General features: G+C 38.5%; 1 protein-coding gene across 5 annotated transcripts in view; it reads left to right on the top strand.

Annotated features, from left to right (window-relative positions):
- The window catches only part of ECHDC1 (ethylmalonyl-CoA decarboxylase 1), a 55,011-nt gene that overhangs the window by 12,351 nt on the left and 26,843 nt on the right, over positions 1-15,817 (top strand). For 3 of the 5 annotated variants that reach the window (XM_055433921.2, XM_055433922.2, XM_055433920.2), the window contains exons 2-3: positions 10,189-10,410; positions 15,349-15,491. In XM_055433921.2, the coding sequence (XP_055289896.1) occupies positions 10,189-10,410; positions 15,349-15,491 (365 nt within the window). Of the gene's footprint in view, positions 1-3,364; positions 3,455-8,622; positions 8,696-10,188; positions 10,411-15,348; positions 15,492-15,817 lie in introns of all 5 variants that reach the window. The other 2 variants (XM_055433918.2, XM_055433919.2) reach the window with 2 other exon arrangements.

Raw genomic sequence — 15,817 nt, forward strand, 5'->3', positions numbered from 1 at the left:
AAACTCGAGAGGCTTAGCAGTGTCCTTGAGTTTCTCAGGTACTATTCTCTGCCACAGACAAGGAGATATGAGGAGAGAAAAGAAGGGAGAGTTAGTGGAAGGAGGACAGGAGTTTGGGGGGCCAAAAAAAAAAAAAATGGAATCCCTAGAGAAAAGGACCCATGAGGTTTTTATTCTGAGGTTTCCAAGGAAAAATGAGCATATCAAAGATGCCTAATGAGGCAAAAATATTAGTGACATAATGTTTAAATTTGGTAATGATCTAAGTGTAAAGAGGTACATCTGATGATGTCTATACTGATTGCCCTTGTTTTGGATATTGGAGTGGGGTGCCATGCTAAGTCACTTCAGTCATGTCTGACTTTTTGCAACCCTATGGACTGTAGCCCAGCAGGCTCCTCTGTCTGTGGGATTCTCCAGACAAGAATACTGGAGTGGGTTGCGATTTCCTTCTCCGAGGGATCTTCCCGACTCCGCGTCTCTTACATCTGCATTGGCAGGCGGATTCCTTTACCACTAGTGCCACCTGAGAAGCTTCATTGGAAGTGGTGGTGAGGGGGATGTATGTGAAGACAAAACAGACAGACTCCTAAGAATGAGAAAAGATATGTTATTTATTGATTCTTTTATCCCTTCATAATAATTAAAAATGCTAATGATTTTACAAGTCTTACTCCTTCTTATTTTCTAGTTTAACTTTTTTATTTTGCCTAAACAGAATACTATGGAAAACATAGGCAGCTTTTTTCTTTTTTAAAATAGCCATCTAAGTTTGCATCAAGTTTCTTTGGCACAGTTCTCTTATATTAAACTAACGGTCAACATGGAAAAGACCTCATCCCCAAATGAATCTTACATGTAATGGGCCCTTCTATATATGACTTATCACTCGGGGCAAAATGTGCAGAGAGCATATTCTAGGCAAAAGCCAGCTTGGTCATGTTGTGTTTGGCTCTCTCTGTGTAGGCCTCTCAGTTTTGTGAACTCATCTGGCCAATGACCTTGGGAGCTTATTTTTCCTAGACTAGAGAAGCTGGCCTAAGGAACCCTGAGCCCTACAGCTTTAATCTTCTTCAAATGCCTTCCCAAGATAAAGGCAGCCGCTGGTTCCAAGTCCCACACAAGCCGAGAGGCAGAGAGGGGAGCGTGAGAGAGAAGGCAGTAGAGACGAAAAGGAGGAAAGAAGGGGAATCAGAACAAAGAAAATCCAAAGTGGCAGCAGTACCAGTGGAAATAGTTTCACTTTGTTGCTTTCTACGGAAAGCAGTAATGCTGTGACTGAATTACTTATCTTGGCTCAAAACCAATAGTTTCATTCTTTGGAAGAAGGACGGGGGAAAGTAGATCAAGTCATGGGTTCTCCACTTAAGTTTGCTGCTAACAGTTACTAGGTCTTAGCCTCAGTACTCCCTAGGTAAAATGCCTCTGATTCTGAGAAAGTCAGAGAATGTAACTGCCTCACTCTAACCCTTGTGAGAGAAATCTGTTATATAGTTAAAGTATGAAGTACACTACTAACCAAGTCCTTGTAAAATGTGAATCACTAACCACAGACATTTTAAGTAGGTAATGTCTTATAATCTATAACTTAACCTCATTTCTTAAGAAGTGTCAGTATTTTTATTGATGATCTGGTAGAGATTGTGTTGTATGCAAACCTGATTTGTATACCTGGAAAAAAAAAAAATCAGACCCACAACTCTTATCCTTCTTGTGAAGAAGGGTAGGAACTCCGAAGCTGGGAGTGATAGTGGAGTGGTGGTTCTGTATCAAACTGACCAGAGGCCAGTGAAAAGGAGACCTTCTTCTCTGGCTGATTATAATACCCTTAAGCACTTGGAGCTGCATATTCTGGGCTTGAAATTCCTAAAATCCTCACAATGAAATAAACTTTTTCTGTCTGGCAGATAGAGATCTTTTATTTAGTTTGGGAAATGATGGTTAGGTTTATAGTAATCACTGGGCTTCCTTGGTGGCTCTAGGGGTAAAGAATCCCCTGCCAGTGCAGGAGATGCTGGAGATTCTGGTTTGGTCCCTGGGTGGGCAAGATTCACTAGAGGAGGAAGTGGCAACCCACTCCAGTATTCTTGCCTGGAAAATTCCATGAACAGAGGAGCCAGGAGGGCTAACAGTCCATGGGTCACAAAGAGTTGGACACGATTGAGCATACAACAATAACAACAACTATAGTAATCCCTATACAGTAATAACTACATTAGGTATCATTTAGTACCACAAATGTTAAATGTAAAAACCCTGAAACCATGAATAAGATGTGGTCCCTGCCGATAGGAGTTTTTTAATTTACTGGAGGCAGGAGCGTCATTATGAGTCATTGTACTTTACTGGAGGTGATAGCATCTCTAATTCTTTCTTACCTGGTTTCTGGTCATACATCAACTTTTAAGAAATATTATTACCTTTAATGAGGACACTTCTTAGTTTTCAGAACTGCCAGAGACTCCAGATACTTACGTGGCCACCTATAGCAATATGTGTGTCCTTTATTAAATATCTTCTTTGCAAATAACAGAATAATTAGAAAAATTAGTTTTGAAATTGGTGTTTTAGAAGATTGGGAGAGATTATTGGCAAAGGCAGAGACATCTCTCCATTCCAAATTTGAAGTGGTATCCTTTAATTAAAAAAAAGTTCAATGAGAAATATAGCATACTTGCTGCTGCTGCTGCTGCTGCTAAGTCACTTCAGTCGTGTCCGACTCTGTGCGACCCCATAGACGGAAGCCCACCAGGGTCCCCCGTCCCTGAGATTCTCCAGGCAAGAACACTGGAGTGGGTTGCCATTTCCTTCTCCAATGTGTGAAAGCGAAAAGTGAAAGTGAAGTCGCTCAGTCGTGTCCGACCCTTAGCGACCCCACGGACTGCAACCTCCATCCATGGGATTTTCTAGGCAAGAGTACTGGAGTGGCTTGCCATACTTGCACATAGTTAAAAAAGCATAAAAGAGTTTAAAGAACAGCAACAACAAAAATAAATACCTGTGTATCCATTGTCTAGGTTAAGAAATACAACACACTCATTCTGAAACCTAACTTTTTCACAAGTATGTTAGGTTAGCTTTCTTCATGTCTACGTTTATTTTCATTCTAGCCACTGTACTAAAACCTGATTTCAAATTTAAGACAACAGTCTTTTATAGAAGTAATTTAGGAATAATAATATCACGGTTTCATAACATAAATATTTTTATTTCATCAGATACATATTTTATGTAAAATATATTCTTATCTGTTCAAAAGATTTGTGATTCTGGGCAGCTGTTTAGTTACTTGAAGTGATGCCTCAAGTTTTAAAGCTTTTTAATAAATTAATATTCTGCTATAAAAATATATATATTTATTTAGAGAAAAAGAGTGAGAACTTTGAGATCTTTCCTGTTGCTTCAGAATCTGACAGTAAGTAGGTGACTCCCTGGAGGAAAGCTTCACACATAGGTAAGCTTTCATTACTTGTGAAATGGAAATGTGGGCCTTGTTTCTTGTTTTCCTAGATCTGTTTTGGAAGGGGAGTGAGGCTATATCATTTTCATTCTAATTGATTAGTGCTAATTTGATTGTGTGGATCACAATAAACTGTGGAAAATTCTGAAAGAGATGGGAATACCAGATCACATGACCTGCCTCTTGAGAAACCTATATGCAAGTCAGGAAGCAATAGTTAGAACTGGACATGGAACAACAGACTAGTTCCAAATAGGACAAGGAATATGTCAAGGCTGTATATTGTCACCCTGCTTATTTAACTTATATGCAGAGCACATCATGAGGAACGCTGGGCTGGAAGAAGCACAAGCTGGAATCAAGATTGCCGGGAGAAATCTCAATAACCTCAGATATGCAGATGACACCACCCTTATGGCAGAAAGTGAAGAGGAACTCAAAAGCCTCTTGATGAAAGTGGAAGAGGAGAGTGAAAAAGTTGGCTTAAAGCTCAACATTCAGAAAACTAAGATCATGGAATCTGGCCCCATCACGTTATGGGAAATAGATGGGGAAAGAGTGGAAACAGTGTCAGACTTTACTTTTTTGGGCTCCAAAATCACTGCAGATGGTGATTGCAACCATGAAATTAAAAGACGCTTACTCCTTGGAAGGAAAGTTATGACCAACCTAGATAGCATATTAAAAAGCAGAGACATTACTTTGCCAACCAGGGTCCGTCTAGTCAAGGCTATGGTTTTTCCCGTGGTCATGTATGGATGTGAGAGTTGGACTGTGAAGAAAGCTGATCGCCGAAGAATAGATGCTTTTGAACTGTGGTGCTGGAGAAGACTCTTGAGAGTCCCTTGGACTGCAAGGAGATCCAACCAGTCTATCCTAAAGGAGATCAGTCCTGGGTGTTCATTGGAAGGACTGATGCTGAAGCTGAAACTCTAGTACTTTGGCCACCTGATGCGAAGAGTTGACTCATTGGAAAAGACACTGATGCTGGGAGGATTGGGGGCAGGAGGAGAAGGGGACAACAGAGGATGAGATGGATGGATGGCATCACCGACTCAATGGACATGAGTTTGGGTAAACTCCGGGAGTTGGTGATGGACAGGGAGGCCTGGAGTGCTGCGATTTATGGAGTCGCAAAGAGTTGGACACAACTGAGCGACTGAACTGAACTGAATATAGTTAGGTGAAGAACTGATACTCTGAAAGTATATAAGATGAGAGTTTCTTAAAGGTAGCCCCCTCTGCCAATATTTTGGCACTGTAGAGAAAAGCTAATCTGAGTTTACTTTTTCCTTTCGTTACTCCCCAGCAAATTAGGATGTTGCTTAATTTTTGTTCTACTTCAGCTTAAAATGTTAGAACTTGAAAAGAATGAACATAAATAAAATATCATAATCCTGATATGATATTTTATATCATAAAATACATAAATCCATATACACTGATTTAGTATCTTCAGGTCCCTTTCTGCCTATAGAAAATTCTTAGACTTCGTGATAAAAGTTTACTGGTGAAGAGAGGAAAAAAAATCAAGTCTCTAATAATAAAGCTTAATAAAGGAGGAATTTTGTTCTATTTTCAATTAGAGAATTGAGTTATTTTTGCCTAGTGTGTACATACTTTGTTTCTTTTATAAAACTGAAAATTTGTTGAGGGTAAAATTTTTCTTTTTTCCTGAAATAGCTAGTTAATAAAGGGGAGATGACTAATAAGAACTCAGTTAATTTCCATTGAAATGTTACCAGTTATATCTTACCAAATATATCTTATCATATGCACATGTGTTTATATACTAGGATCCCAGTCCTATGAATTTCTTGACTATAAACACCTACATGTAGTGTGTAATTTACTTAATGGCTCTTATGTCCAGAAATGCTTCAACCCATTTTTTCTTCAGTTCAGTTCAGTCGCTCAATCGTGTCCGACTCTTTGTGACCCCATGAATCACAGCACGCGAGGCCTCCCTGTCCATCACCAATTCCCGGAGTTCACTCAAACTCATGTCCATCGAGTCGGTGATGCCATCCAGCCATCTCATTCTCTATCGTCCCCTTCTCCTCCTGCCCTCAATCCCTTAGAATGAAACTATTGTCTATTTTAAATAATCCAATAAAGAATCCTGTCCTGTTTTAAAAGATTTATCTTTATTGCTAATCTAGTTGTTACGTATGTTTCTCAAATTTGTCTTCTAAAAAGCAAAAAGGCTTCCAATCTCATTTTGAAATGATGTGCAGTGTTTAGATCTATTTCTTTCCTTTTCCCACAAACATTGATCACTGAAATTGAATCTAGAGATAGTGAAAGAGGAGATGAAAAAGAAAGAACAGTGTTTTGGATCAAGATGGATTTTTTATGCACATGGCTGGAGCTGTGAGCTTATGTATGTTGCAGGAAAGGGTCTGCAGGAAGGGAGATGCCTTCCAGGGTCCAAGAATAGGCTCTTGTCTAACACTTAGAAATGAATTGTTTCAGAAGATAAACGTGTTGACAAAGCAAGAGACTTCATTGGGAAGTGGTTCCCAGGTGAAGAGCAGCAGGGTAGGGGAACCCAGAGCTGCTCTGCCATGTGGCTGGCAGTGTTGGGTTTTAATGGTAATGGAGTGTTTCTGGGTTGTCTCTGGCTAATCATTCTGACTCAGGTTCCTTCCTGGTGGCCTGCACATTGCTCAGCCAAGATGGATTCCAGCGAGAAGGATTCTGGGAGGTTGGCAGGACTTTAGAATTGGCGTCTCACTCCTTTTGACTTTTCCCGAGTTCTTCTGGTTGGTGTTAGCTTCCATGTTCCCTACCAATGTCTCCTGTTGTAAGATAACTCATGGAAGTGGTTACTGTTGACCCTGGCCAGGGTAGGTGGTTTTGGGCAGTGATTCCCCTAATATATATATATATATTATGTATATGTATAATATATAGGCATGAGAATACAAGTTTTATTTGCTAATTTGTTTCTAGCCTCATTGCTTGTCATTTCTCAACAACTCCTGAAATTTTTAGTGTAGATTTCCTCTGCTAGCTAAGAGAATCTTGAGAAAACTTGATATTTATATTTAGCCAATAATTTAGAAAGTCTCTAAAATCCTTTATTTTTTCATAGCTATTTCATATTTTAATTAGTAAAAATATTATATTTTTGAACTTCACCTTCCATTTCTCATAGACCTAAGTTTATCAGCCTTTATCACTTTATTTCTTCTTCATGTTCATTTTTTAGGTTCATGCTCAAGTCCTGAGAAGTCACCCTATTTTAAATCTTTTCAGTTTCTTTGAAAATGTATTTGTAGATTTGTACTTTTAGGAGCATCCAGTAGAAAGGTAGTTCTGATTTTAAGGAGTAGTGTGAAACTAATGGTGGCCATTGTATTCATCCAGAGACATAGGTTTGAACTTTGTTGTAGGGGAAATAAAGGATTGGAAAAAATAAAAAAGGTAGGTTGCACATGAGATATGAAGGAGGGGAAGGAGATTGGGTTTTCTGCTCTGGCTTTCTGTGTTGCTGATACTACAGATAGTTAAGGGAAGGAATAAAGTAATTACAGATTTTAGTAGGTTGAGTTCAGGTTTAAACTGATTTTGAGAAGCCTGTGGTGCATCTAGAGGTGAGGAATAAGGAAGTAGATTTTTGTTTACTTTAGGAATACACAGTTATAACATTTCCCATGGAGATGGAAATGCAGGATTTATTGTCATAAGAATTTTAATAAAAACTATAGGCAAATGAATAAAAGAATTTCTACAAGTTAGTAGTAAAAGGTTCAGTTCAGTTCAGTGCAGTTGCTCAGTCGTGTTCAACTCTGTGACCCCATGAGCTGCAGCACGCCAGGCCTCCCTGTCCAACACCCAACTCCCGGAGCCTACCCAAACTCATGTCCATTGAGTTGGTGATGCCATCCAACCATCTCATCCTCTGTCGTCCCTTCTCCTGCCCTCAGTTTTTCCCAGCATCAGGGTCTTTTCAGATGAATCGGCTCTTCACATCAGGGGGCCAAAGTATTGGAGTTTCAGCTTCAATATCAGTCCTTCTAACGAACACCCAGGACTGATCTCCTTTAGGATGAACTGGTTGGATCTCTTGCAGTCCAAGGGTCTCTCAAGAGTCTTCTCCAACACCACAGTTCAAAAGCATCCATTCTTCGGCGATCAGCTTTCTTTATAGTCTAGCTCTCACATCCATATGTGGCTACTGGAAAAACCATAGCCTTGACTAGACGGACCTTTGTTGGCAAAGTAATGTCTCTGCTTTTTAATATGCTATCTAGGGTGGTCATAACTTTTCTTCCAAGGAGTAAGCGTCTTTTAATTTCATGGCTGCAATCACCATCTGCAGTGATTTTGGAGCCCCCAAAATAAAGTCTGACACTGTTTCCCCATCTATTTCCCATGACGTGATGGGACCAGATGCCATGATCTTAGTTTTCTGAATGTTGAGCTTTAAGCCAACTTTTTCACTCTCCTCTTTCACTTTCATCAAGAGGCTTTTTAGTTCTTCTTCACTTTCTGCCATAAGGGTGGTGTCATCTGTATATTTGAGGTTATTGATATTTCTCCTGGCAATCTTGATTCCAGCTTGTGCTGGAATAAAAGGTAAATAAATAGAAAAAATGGGTAAAAAAACTTGGAAGAGGCACTTTACAAAAGATGATATACAAATAACAAATTAGCATATGAAAATGGAGCTTCACTTCAGGAGAAGTCATAGAAATGCAAAGTGATACCACAATGACTGTACCACTATCTAGAATACCTAAAGTGGAAAGAAAGGAAATAAAAAGACATTAGCAAATGATTAATAAAATTGTGGAACAACTGGAATGTTCACTCTCTGTGGATATGAAAACTCTTATTAGCCAGTATCTCTTAAAGTTGAACAAATGAACAGATGTGATCATTATGACCAGTCCTTGGAAAATGGAAAATGGCAATGTGTGTGTGATGTGTGTGAGTGTGAGAAAGAGAGAGAGATTGATATATAGAGTTTGCTAATACTTCTCACCGTGAGTAATTTTCTGTGGGAAATAAAGCCTACCGGCTCAGACCGAAAGAATGAACTTGAAGACACTAGGTGCAGCTAGAAGAGAGGCTTTAATGATGGTCTTGCAAGATCTGGTGTCTGGTGGGCAGGCATACCCAGTGTCATTAAAACAAGCAATTTTTTCCCCTAGCATGCATGTCCTTCCCCCAGTTCCTTCTTGGCTGAGTACTGTGGAATGAACAGTCTTCCCGGACGTTGCCTAGGTTTGTTCCCTCTCTCTTTATGGGCTTGCCCCTCCCTGACATCTTGTTTCTTCCTTTCCTGTGCACCTATTCCTGGTTTTCCTGTTTTAAATTCACCAGTAGATGAGCCTCCACGAAAATACTAGACATTCCACGCTCCCTTTGTTTGCCTGGACTTTGCAGTTTTATAACCCTTACGGTTACTACGTCAGTAAGCAGTCAGGTCACTTTGGCTGGTAGTAATTGTTCCACTCAAAGCCAGCACCCTTGAAAATGGACCATTTTAAGTTATTTTATTTCTTACAATTTCAAGCTATCAGTGGTTTAAAAAAAACAACTTGCAAAATTCTTCAATGTTTAACAATCAGTTTTAGCCAGCTGCTGCCTGATCCAGTACTTCTATTTTTAGATATAGCCAACAGAAGTGCATATGTGTTGACCCAAAGACAGATACTAAAATGTTCACAGCAGCTCTCCTTGTAATGCCAAAACCCAGAAACAACCCTAATGTCTATTTACATTGGAACTGATGAATAGTGGTATATTCATATAATGAAATGCAATAATGAAAAGAATGGACTATTTAGAATCTCATTACACATAATAATAGTAATAGGTGTCACAAACAGTTGGAACCAGACAAAAGAAGATATACCATAGTTTTCGGTTTATATAAAGTTCAATAGCAGGCCAACTAATCTTGAGTGTTAGAAGTCAAGATAGTTGTTATCCTTATTTGGAGTCAAGACCAAAAAGTGGCACAATAAATGGTGGACCTTATAAGGTTCATGTTCTGTTTCTTGATCTGAGTGCTATTTACTTGAATGTATCTGCCTTGTGAAAATTCATTGAACTATAACTTATGATTTGTATCGTTTCTGAGTATATTTTTTATGTCGGCAAAAATACTTACAAAAAAGCATTTAACAAATAGGTGATTACCCGGAGATGAGATGTATAAAATGAGAAGGGTTGACAGAACTTTGGGGAATGCAGAAACCTTACGTATGTTCGTATTTCTTTCCCTATTTTCCTCGGGACTCCTTCCAGCTATTTCTGTGAGAGCATTACATAAGGTAAGGATAATGCCAGGAATACTGCTCTGTTGCATTTCTGCCTAGAGGTTGTTTCCAAAGGGACTTTTGGACTAAATTTTTTCTTAGATTTAGAGTTAGAAGAAGAACTGCCATCATGAAGAAAACTCCCTGAAGGCAGGCGATGGTGCTCACTACATAACAGCAACAGTTTTCTAAACCTTCCTAGTGCGTTGGATCTCAGTGAATGTCCTGTAACTGTGTCATCATCTCCCAGTGATGTACTGAAATAATGTACTTTGTGAATTGTTTGCTTTGAGAAGCTGGGAGAAGGGAAGCAATCTGGTACTTAGAGTGCTTTGAAAAGTAGGGAAGTCCTTTCAGTAAACAGACAGGTCTCTCGCTAAAGCCTGTTAATATATTATATTAGAAAAGTGTCTGTTTAGCTAGACTACTGCATACTTCTCTCTTTTTTTCCAGAAATGGCAAGAAGTCTTTTGAAAACATCGCCTAACCCTGTAAAGACAAAATTGCTGCATCAGATAGGATTGTCACTTTATAATACTTCTCATGGCTTCCATGAAGAAGAAGTGAAAAAAAAACTTGAACAGTTTCCTGGTGGATCCGTTGACCTTCAGAAGGAAAACAATGGCATTGGCATTCTTACTCTGAACAATCCAAGCAAAATGAATGCCTTCTCAGGTATAGAGATCTTTCTTATGTTAAAGAATGATACCAAATCTAACCTGCCATCTTGTGAATTTTATTCTTAAACTCTGTAGACAGAATTCTTGAAAGTCATGATACTCTTTGTAGAACATGAAAAAACAAAACGTTGTCACATGAACCAGGAATATTTTAAAAATTTATTTATTTTTAATTGGAGCATAACTCTGTTATAATATTGTGTTGGTTTCTGCCATACATCAGTCAGTCATAGGTATACATATGTCCCCTTCCTCCTGAACCCCCCTCCCTCCTCCCACCGGATCCCCTCTGTGTTGCCACAGAGCACTGGTGTGAGCTCCCTGTATCATACAGAAAATTCCCACTAGCTGTCTGTTTTACATATGGTAATGTGTGTGTTTCCATGCTACTCTCTAAATTTCTCCCGGCTTCTCCTTCCCCCACTGTGTCCACAGGTCTGTTATCTATGTCTGTGTCTCCATTGCTGCCCTGCAAATAAGTTCATCAGTACCATCTTTCTAGATTCCATGTATATGTGTTAATATATGATACTTGTTTTTCTCCTTCTGACTTACTTCACTCTGTATATTAGGCTCTAGGTTCATCCACCTCATTAGAGGTTAAAGCATCTGCCTCCAATGCGGGAGACCCGGGTTCGATCCCTGGGTCAGGAAGATCCCCTGGAGAAGGAAATGGTAACCCACTCCAGTATTCTTGCCTGGAGAATCCCATGGACGGAGAAGCCTGGTAGGCTACAGTCCATGGGGTCGCAAAGAGTCGGACACGACTGAGCAACGGAACGGAACGGAATATTTTATCATTTATATGTACCACACCTTCTTTATCCATTCATTTGTTGATGGACGTCTAGGTTGCTTCCATGTCCTCGCTATTGTAAATAGTGCTGCAGTGGACATTGGGGTACATGTGTCTCTTTCAGTTTTGATTTTCTCAGGGTATATGCCCAGTAGTACGATTGCTGGGTCATATGGTAGTTTTATTCCTAGTTTTTTAAAGAATCTCCATTACTGTGCTGCATAGTGGCTGTACCACTTTACATTCCCACCAACAGTGCTAGAGGGTTTCCTTTTCTCCACATGCTCTCTGACATTTATTTTTTGTAGTTTTTTGATGATGGCCATTCTGACCTGTGTGAGGTGATACCTCACAGTTTTGATTTGCGTTTCTGTAATAACGACATTGAGCATCTTTTCATATGTTTATTAGCTATCTGTATATCTTCTTTGGAGAAATGTCTGTTTAGGTCTTCTGCTCACTTTTTTATTGAGTTGTTTGTTTTTCTGGTATTGAGCTGCATGAGCTGTTTATCTGTTTTGGAGATTAATCCTTTGTTAGTTGTTATTTTCTCCCATTCTGAGGGTTGTCTTTTGTTGTCTTTATACCTTGTTTATAGTTTCCTTTGCAATGCAAAAACTTTTAAGTTTTATAACGTCCCCCTTGTTTGTTTTTGTTTTTATTTCCCTTATTCTAGAAGGTGGGTCATAGAGGATCTTGCTATGATTTATGCCAAAGAGTTTTCTGCCTATGTTTTCCTCTTAAGAATTTTATAGTTTCTCATCTTATATTTAGTTCTTTAATCCATTTTGAGTTTATCTTTGTGTATGGTGTTAGGAAGTGTTCTAATTTCATTCTTTCACATGTGGCTGTCCAGTTTTCCCACCACCACTTATTGAAGAGACTTGTCTTTTCTCCGTTGTATATTCTTGCCTCCTTTGTCAAAGAAAAGGTGCCCATAGGTATGTGGGTTTATCTCTGAGCTTTCTATCTTGCTCCATTGGTCTATATTTCTGTTTTTGTGCCAGTACCATACTGTCTTGATGACAACAGCTTTGTAGTATAGTCTGAAATCAAGAAGGTTGATTCCTCCAGCTCCCTTTCTCAAGATTGTTTTGGCTACTCAGGGTCTTTTGTGTTTCGATACAAATTGTGAGATTTTTTTTGTTCTAGTTCTGTGAAAAACGCAATTGGTACTTTGATAGGGATGCATTGACTCTGTAGATTGCTTTGGGTAGTATAGTCATTTTCACAATATTGACTCTTCCAATTAAAAAACATGGTATATCTCACCATCTGTTTATGTTGTCTTTGATTTTTTTCATCACTGTCTTCAGTTTTCTGTATACAGCTGTTTTGTCTCCCTTAGGTAGGTTTCAGTTCAGTTCAGTTCAGTCGCTCAGTCGTGTCCGACTCTTTGTGACCCCATGAATCACAGCACGCCAGGCCTCCCTGTGCATCACCAACTCCCGGAGTTCACTCAAACTCATGTTTGTTTATTCCTAGGTATTTTATTCTTTTTGTTGCAGTGGTAAATGGGATTGATTCCTTAATTACTCCTTCTGATTTTTCATTGTTAGTATATAGGAATGCAAATAATTTCTGTGTATTGATTAATTTTGTATCCTGTGACTTTACTAAATTCACTGATTGACTCTAGTAATTTTCTGATAATATCTTTGGGATTTTCTATGTATAGTATCATGTTGTCTGTAAGCAGTAAGAGTTATACTACTTCTTTTCCAATCTGGATCCCTTTTATTTCTTTTTCTTCTCTGATTGCTGTGGCAAGTACTTCTAGAACTCTGTTGAATAATAGTGGCAAGAGTGGGCACCATTTGAACTAGGAACATTTTTTTTACTAATTGTGTATATTTTAACTTTTTAAAAAATATGAATACAGATGTTGATAAAATTAATCAAATTGAGCTTTAATTGCTTAATAACTTCATTTGTGTTCAGCTGTCACTGGGAGACAAAAGGAAGGCTATTTCAAAGATTAAAAACTAAAGAGAAAAGCCTAAAATGAAAAAAAAATTTTTTTTGTGAACTAAAATAAGACTCATTTTAACCATGTAATTCTCATAATCGGTGAAAGCACTGCACTTGCCTATTTGCTGCCCTTTTTCTAACTCTGAGATACAGGTAAATACCTTCTATTGCTAGGAAACACTCTTGGCATATAAGAATTTTACATTTAAGAGGCCTCAAGGTCCAGGACCTGGATAATTTGTAATTTTTTGCCAAAGCTCAAATTTGAGTTATTCTACCATGATGTAATACAGAAGCCAATGAACAACCTTGCTGTCTACCCAGCACTCATGTTTCAAGGTGATTTTGGCAGTCTCTGTTTATCAGTTATATGCTTCATGGAGGGAGGGGGTTGTGAATTATATTTTGTAGTAGCATTTGAAATATTGGGTTCAAAAATATCCCAATAAAGTTTTATGTCTTTATATAATCATAGCTATAGACAAAATTCGATAGACTGTAAACTTTGTAAATTATCAGTGATGAGTCTATAAACACAGATGACTTTTCTTTACACTCAGCAGAATTCAGAAATATCTCTTGCTATTAATGTTAACGAATAGAAATATAATGCAGGACACAAGTATCAGCTGTATATATATCATTTAAAATTTTCTGGTAGCCCTATTTTTAAAAGGAAAAAGAAGGGTTAAATTAACTTTAATAATATTGTGTTTAATCAGTATATTCAGAATATTGGAACTTGTGATTGATATAAAAAGTATCAATGAGATATTTTCCTCTTTTTTTCATACCAGGTCTTTGAAATCTGCTGTGTATTTTACACTCCTATTAGCGAATTGGGTCTGGTGGCTTGCTACTCAAAAATCAGCATTCAAGACAAGTGTTATTAGGAAAGAAAGTTGCTTTTAGTCAGAATGCTGGCAGTTTGGGGAGATGGTGGACCCAGTGTCCCACAAAAACCACCTCTGAAGATTCTGCTCAGCCATGAAAGTTTTAAAGGAAAAAGGGGACATAATCTCAGTCACTGAGATAAGGTGTCTGAGTCATTGCCACCCCCCCACTGTGTGCTCGCTTGTTGATTTCTTGTGATTTTTCTTTAGATGCTCTTGTTCACATAATTTGTTTGCATGGATTTGTTCTTGAGATTTCTAAAGAAGCAGCTCGGGAAGAGATCTAGTCCTCTGTTACTTATTCTTCATCTCTACTTATCTGATCTATGGAAAGAACCAACAGGTTAGGCAATGTATTGTGTCATCCAGAGATCTGATAGTTGTGCCTAAGGCCAGAGATGAGTAGAGGATGGGGTTGCCTGGTCTAAGGTTAGTGACAGGACAGAAGGGGCTTCCTGTCAAGAGCTCTTTCCTGCCCAAAACTGTTTACACCACTGCACATCTCAGTTTAGACCAGCCATATTTCAGGCGCTCAGTGACTTCATGTGGGTGGTGGCTACTTCATTGGACAGTGCAGCTCCATACCTTCAGTTGGTTCAGAGAATAAAAGGCAACTTTTATATGAGCCTAGAAGAAAATAAAATTAGAAAGATAAGACTGTTCTAGAGATTTTAGACTAGCTAGCTGCTAATTTTAACTAACTACTGAATAGCTATACTTTATGATTTATATTCGTAAAGCTTTTTATTCAAATGGAAACAAGTATTAATTTGATGCCTAGTGTTTAAAACTAATACAGGAAGAGCTACTTTGATTAGAGTGATGGGGTTGGGTTGGGTTGAGAGATGATGAATGGGCCCTACACTCACAACTTTCAGGTCCTTGCCTGAAGATCACCCAAGCAGATACTCTTCATGGTCCATTTCATCTCTTATGTTTATTTCATAGAGTCAATAAGATTAGTTTAACTACTGGTACAGGTTTCTCATACTCACGGGCAGCTTTTTTTCCCTACCTAACCACATATTTATGTGGTTTCTTAATTAAGGGGGGGAGAGAGATCACTAACAAATTGTAAGTTTTTACAGCAGAGAGACTGTCATGCTTATCTTCTTTGTATGTACTCAGTACCAACATTACAGGCATTGGATAGACATTCAGCATTTGTAAAATTTGTGACCTAAGAGTCTTGTTGGACACCTTACAGTTTCTCAATTATCTCTATTTGTCCAACATTTTATGTGTCTGTGATTCCCCCTCCCCTCTCTGGCAGGCGTTATGATGCTGCAGCTTCTGGAAAAAGTGATTGAATTGGAAAATTGGACAGAGGGGAAAGGTCTCATCGTCCGTGGGGCAAAAAATACTTTTTCCTCAGGATCTGATCTGAATGCTGTGAAAGCACTAGGAACTCCAGAGGCAAGTATTGTATGAATTATGCGTACATTCTACATGTTTGTCAGCCATCTATGGCTAAGATATTTATATTCTACTTATATGGTTATTATGATGACAGCTGTTCTCTAATAGCTTTCCAAAGATCAGAGTTTTTGTTTTGCCTCTTAAAGATATAGCTTGTAATAGTGTGAAGTAATGGGAAAAAAATGAAGGACAGGAAGGTTAGCAATAACATGTCCACTATTAAAACCAGCAAGGATGTGAATATTTTAAGTGGAAGCCCTTTAGCATCTCATGATATGGAATTTTGCATGAGGTACATATATAAAATATCTAGCTTGGCTTTG

Source organism: Moschus berezovskii, chromosome 10 (assembly GCF_049115385.1).
Source record: "Moschus berezovskii isolate FMDL1 chromosome 10, NW_MosBer_1.0, whole genome shotgun sequence".
NCBI lineage: Eukaryota > Metazoa > Chordata > Mammalia > Artiodactyla > Moschidae > Moschus > Moschus berezovskii.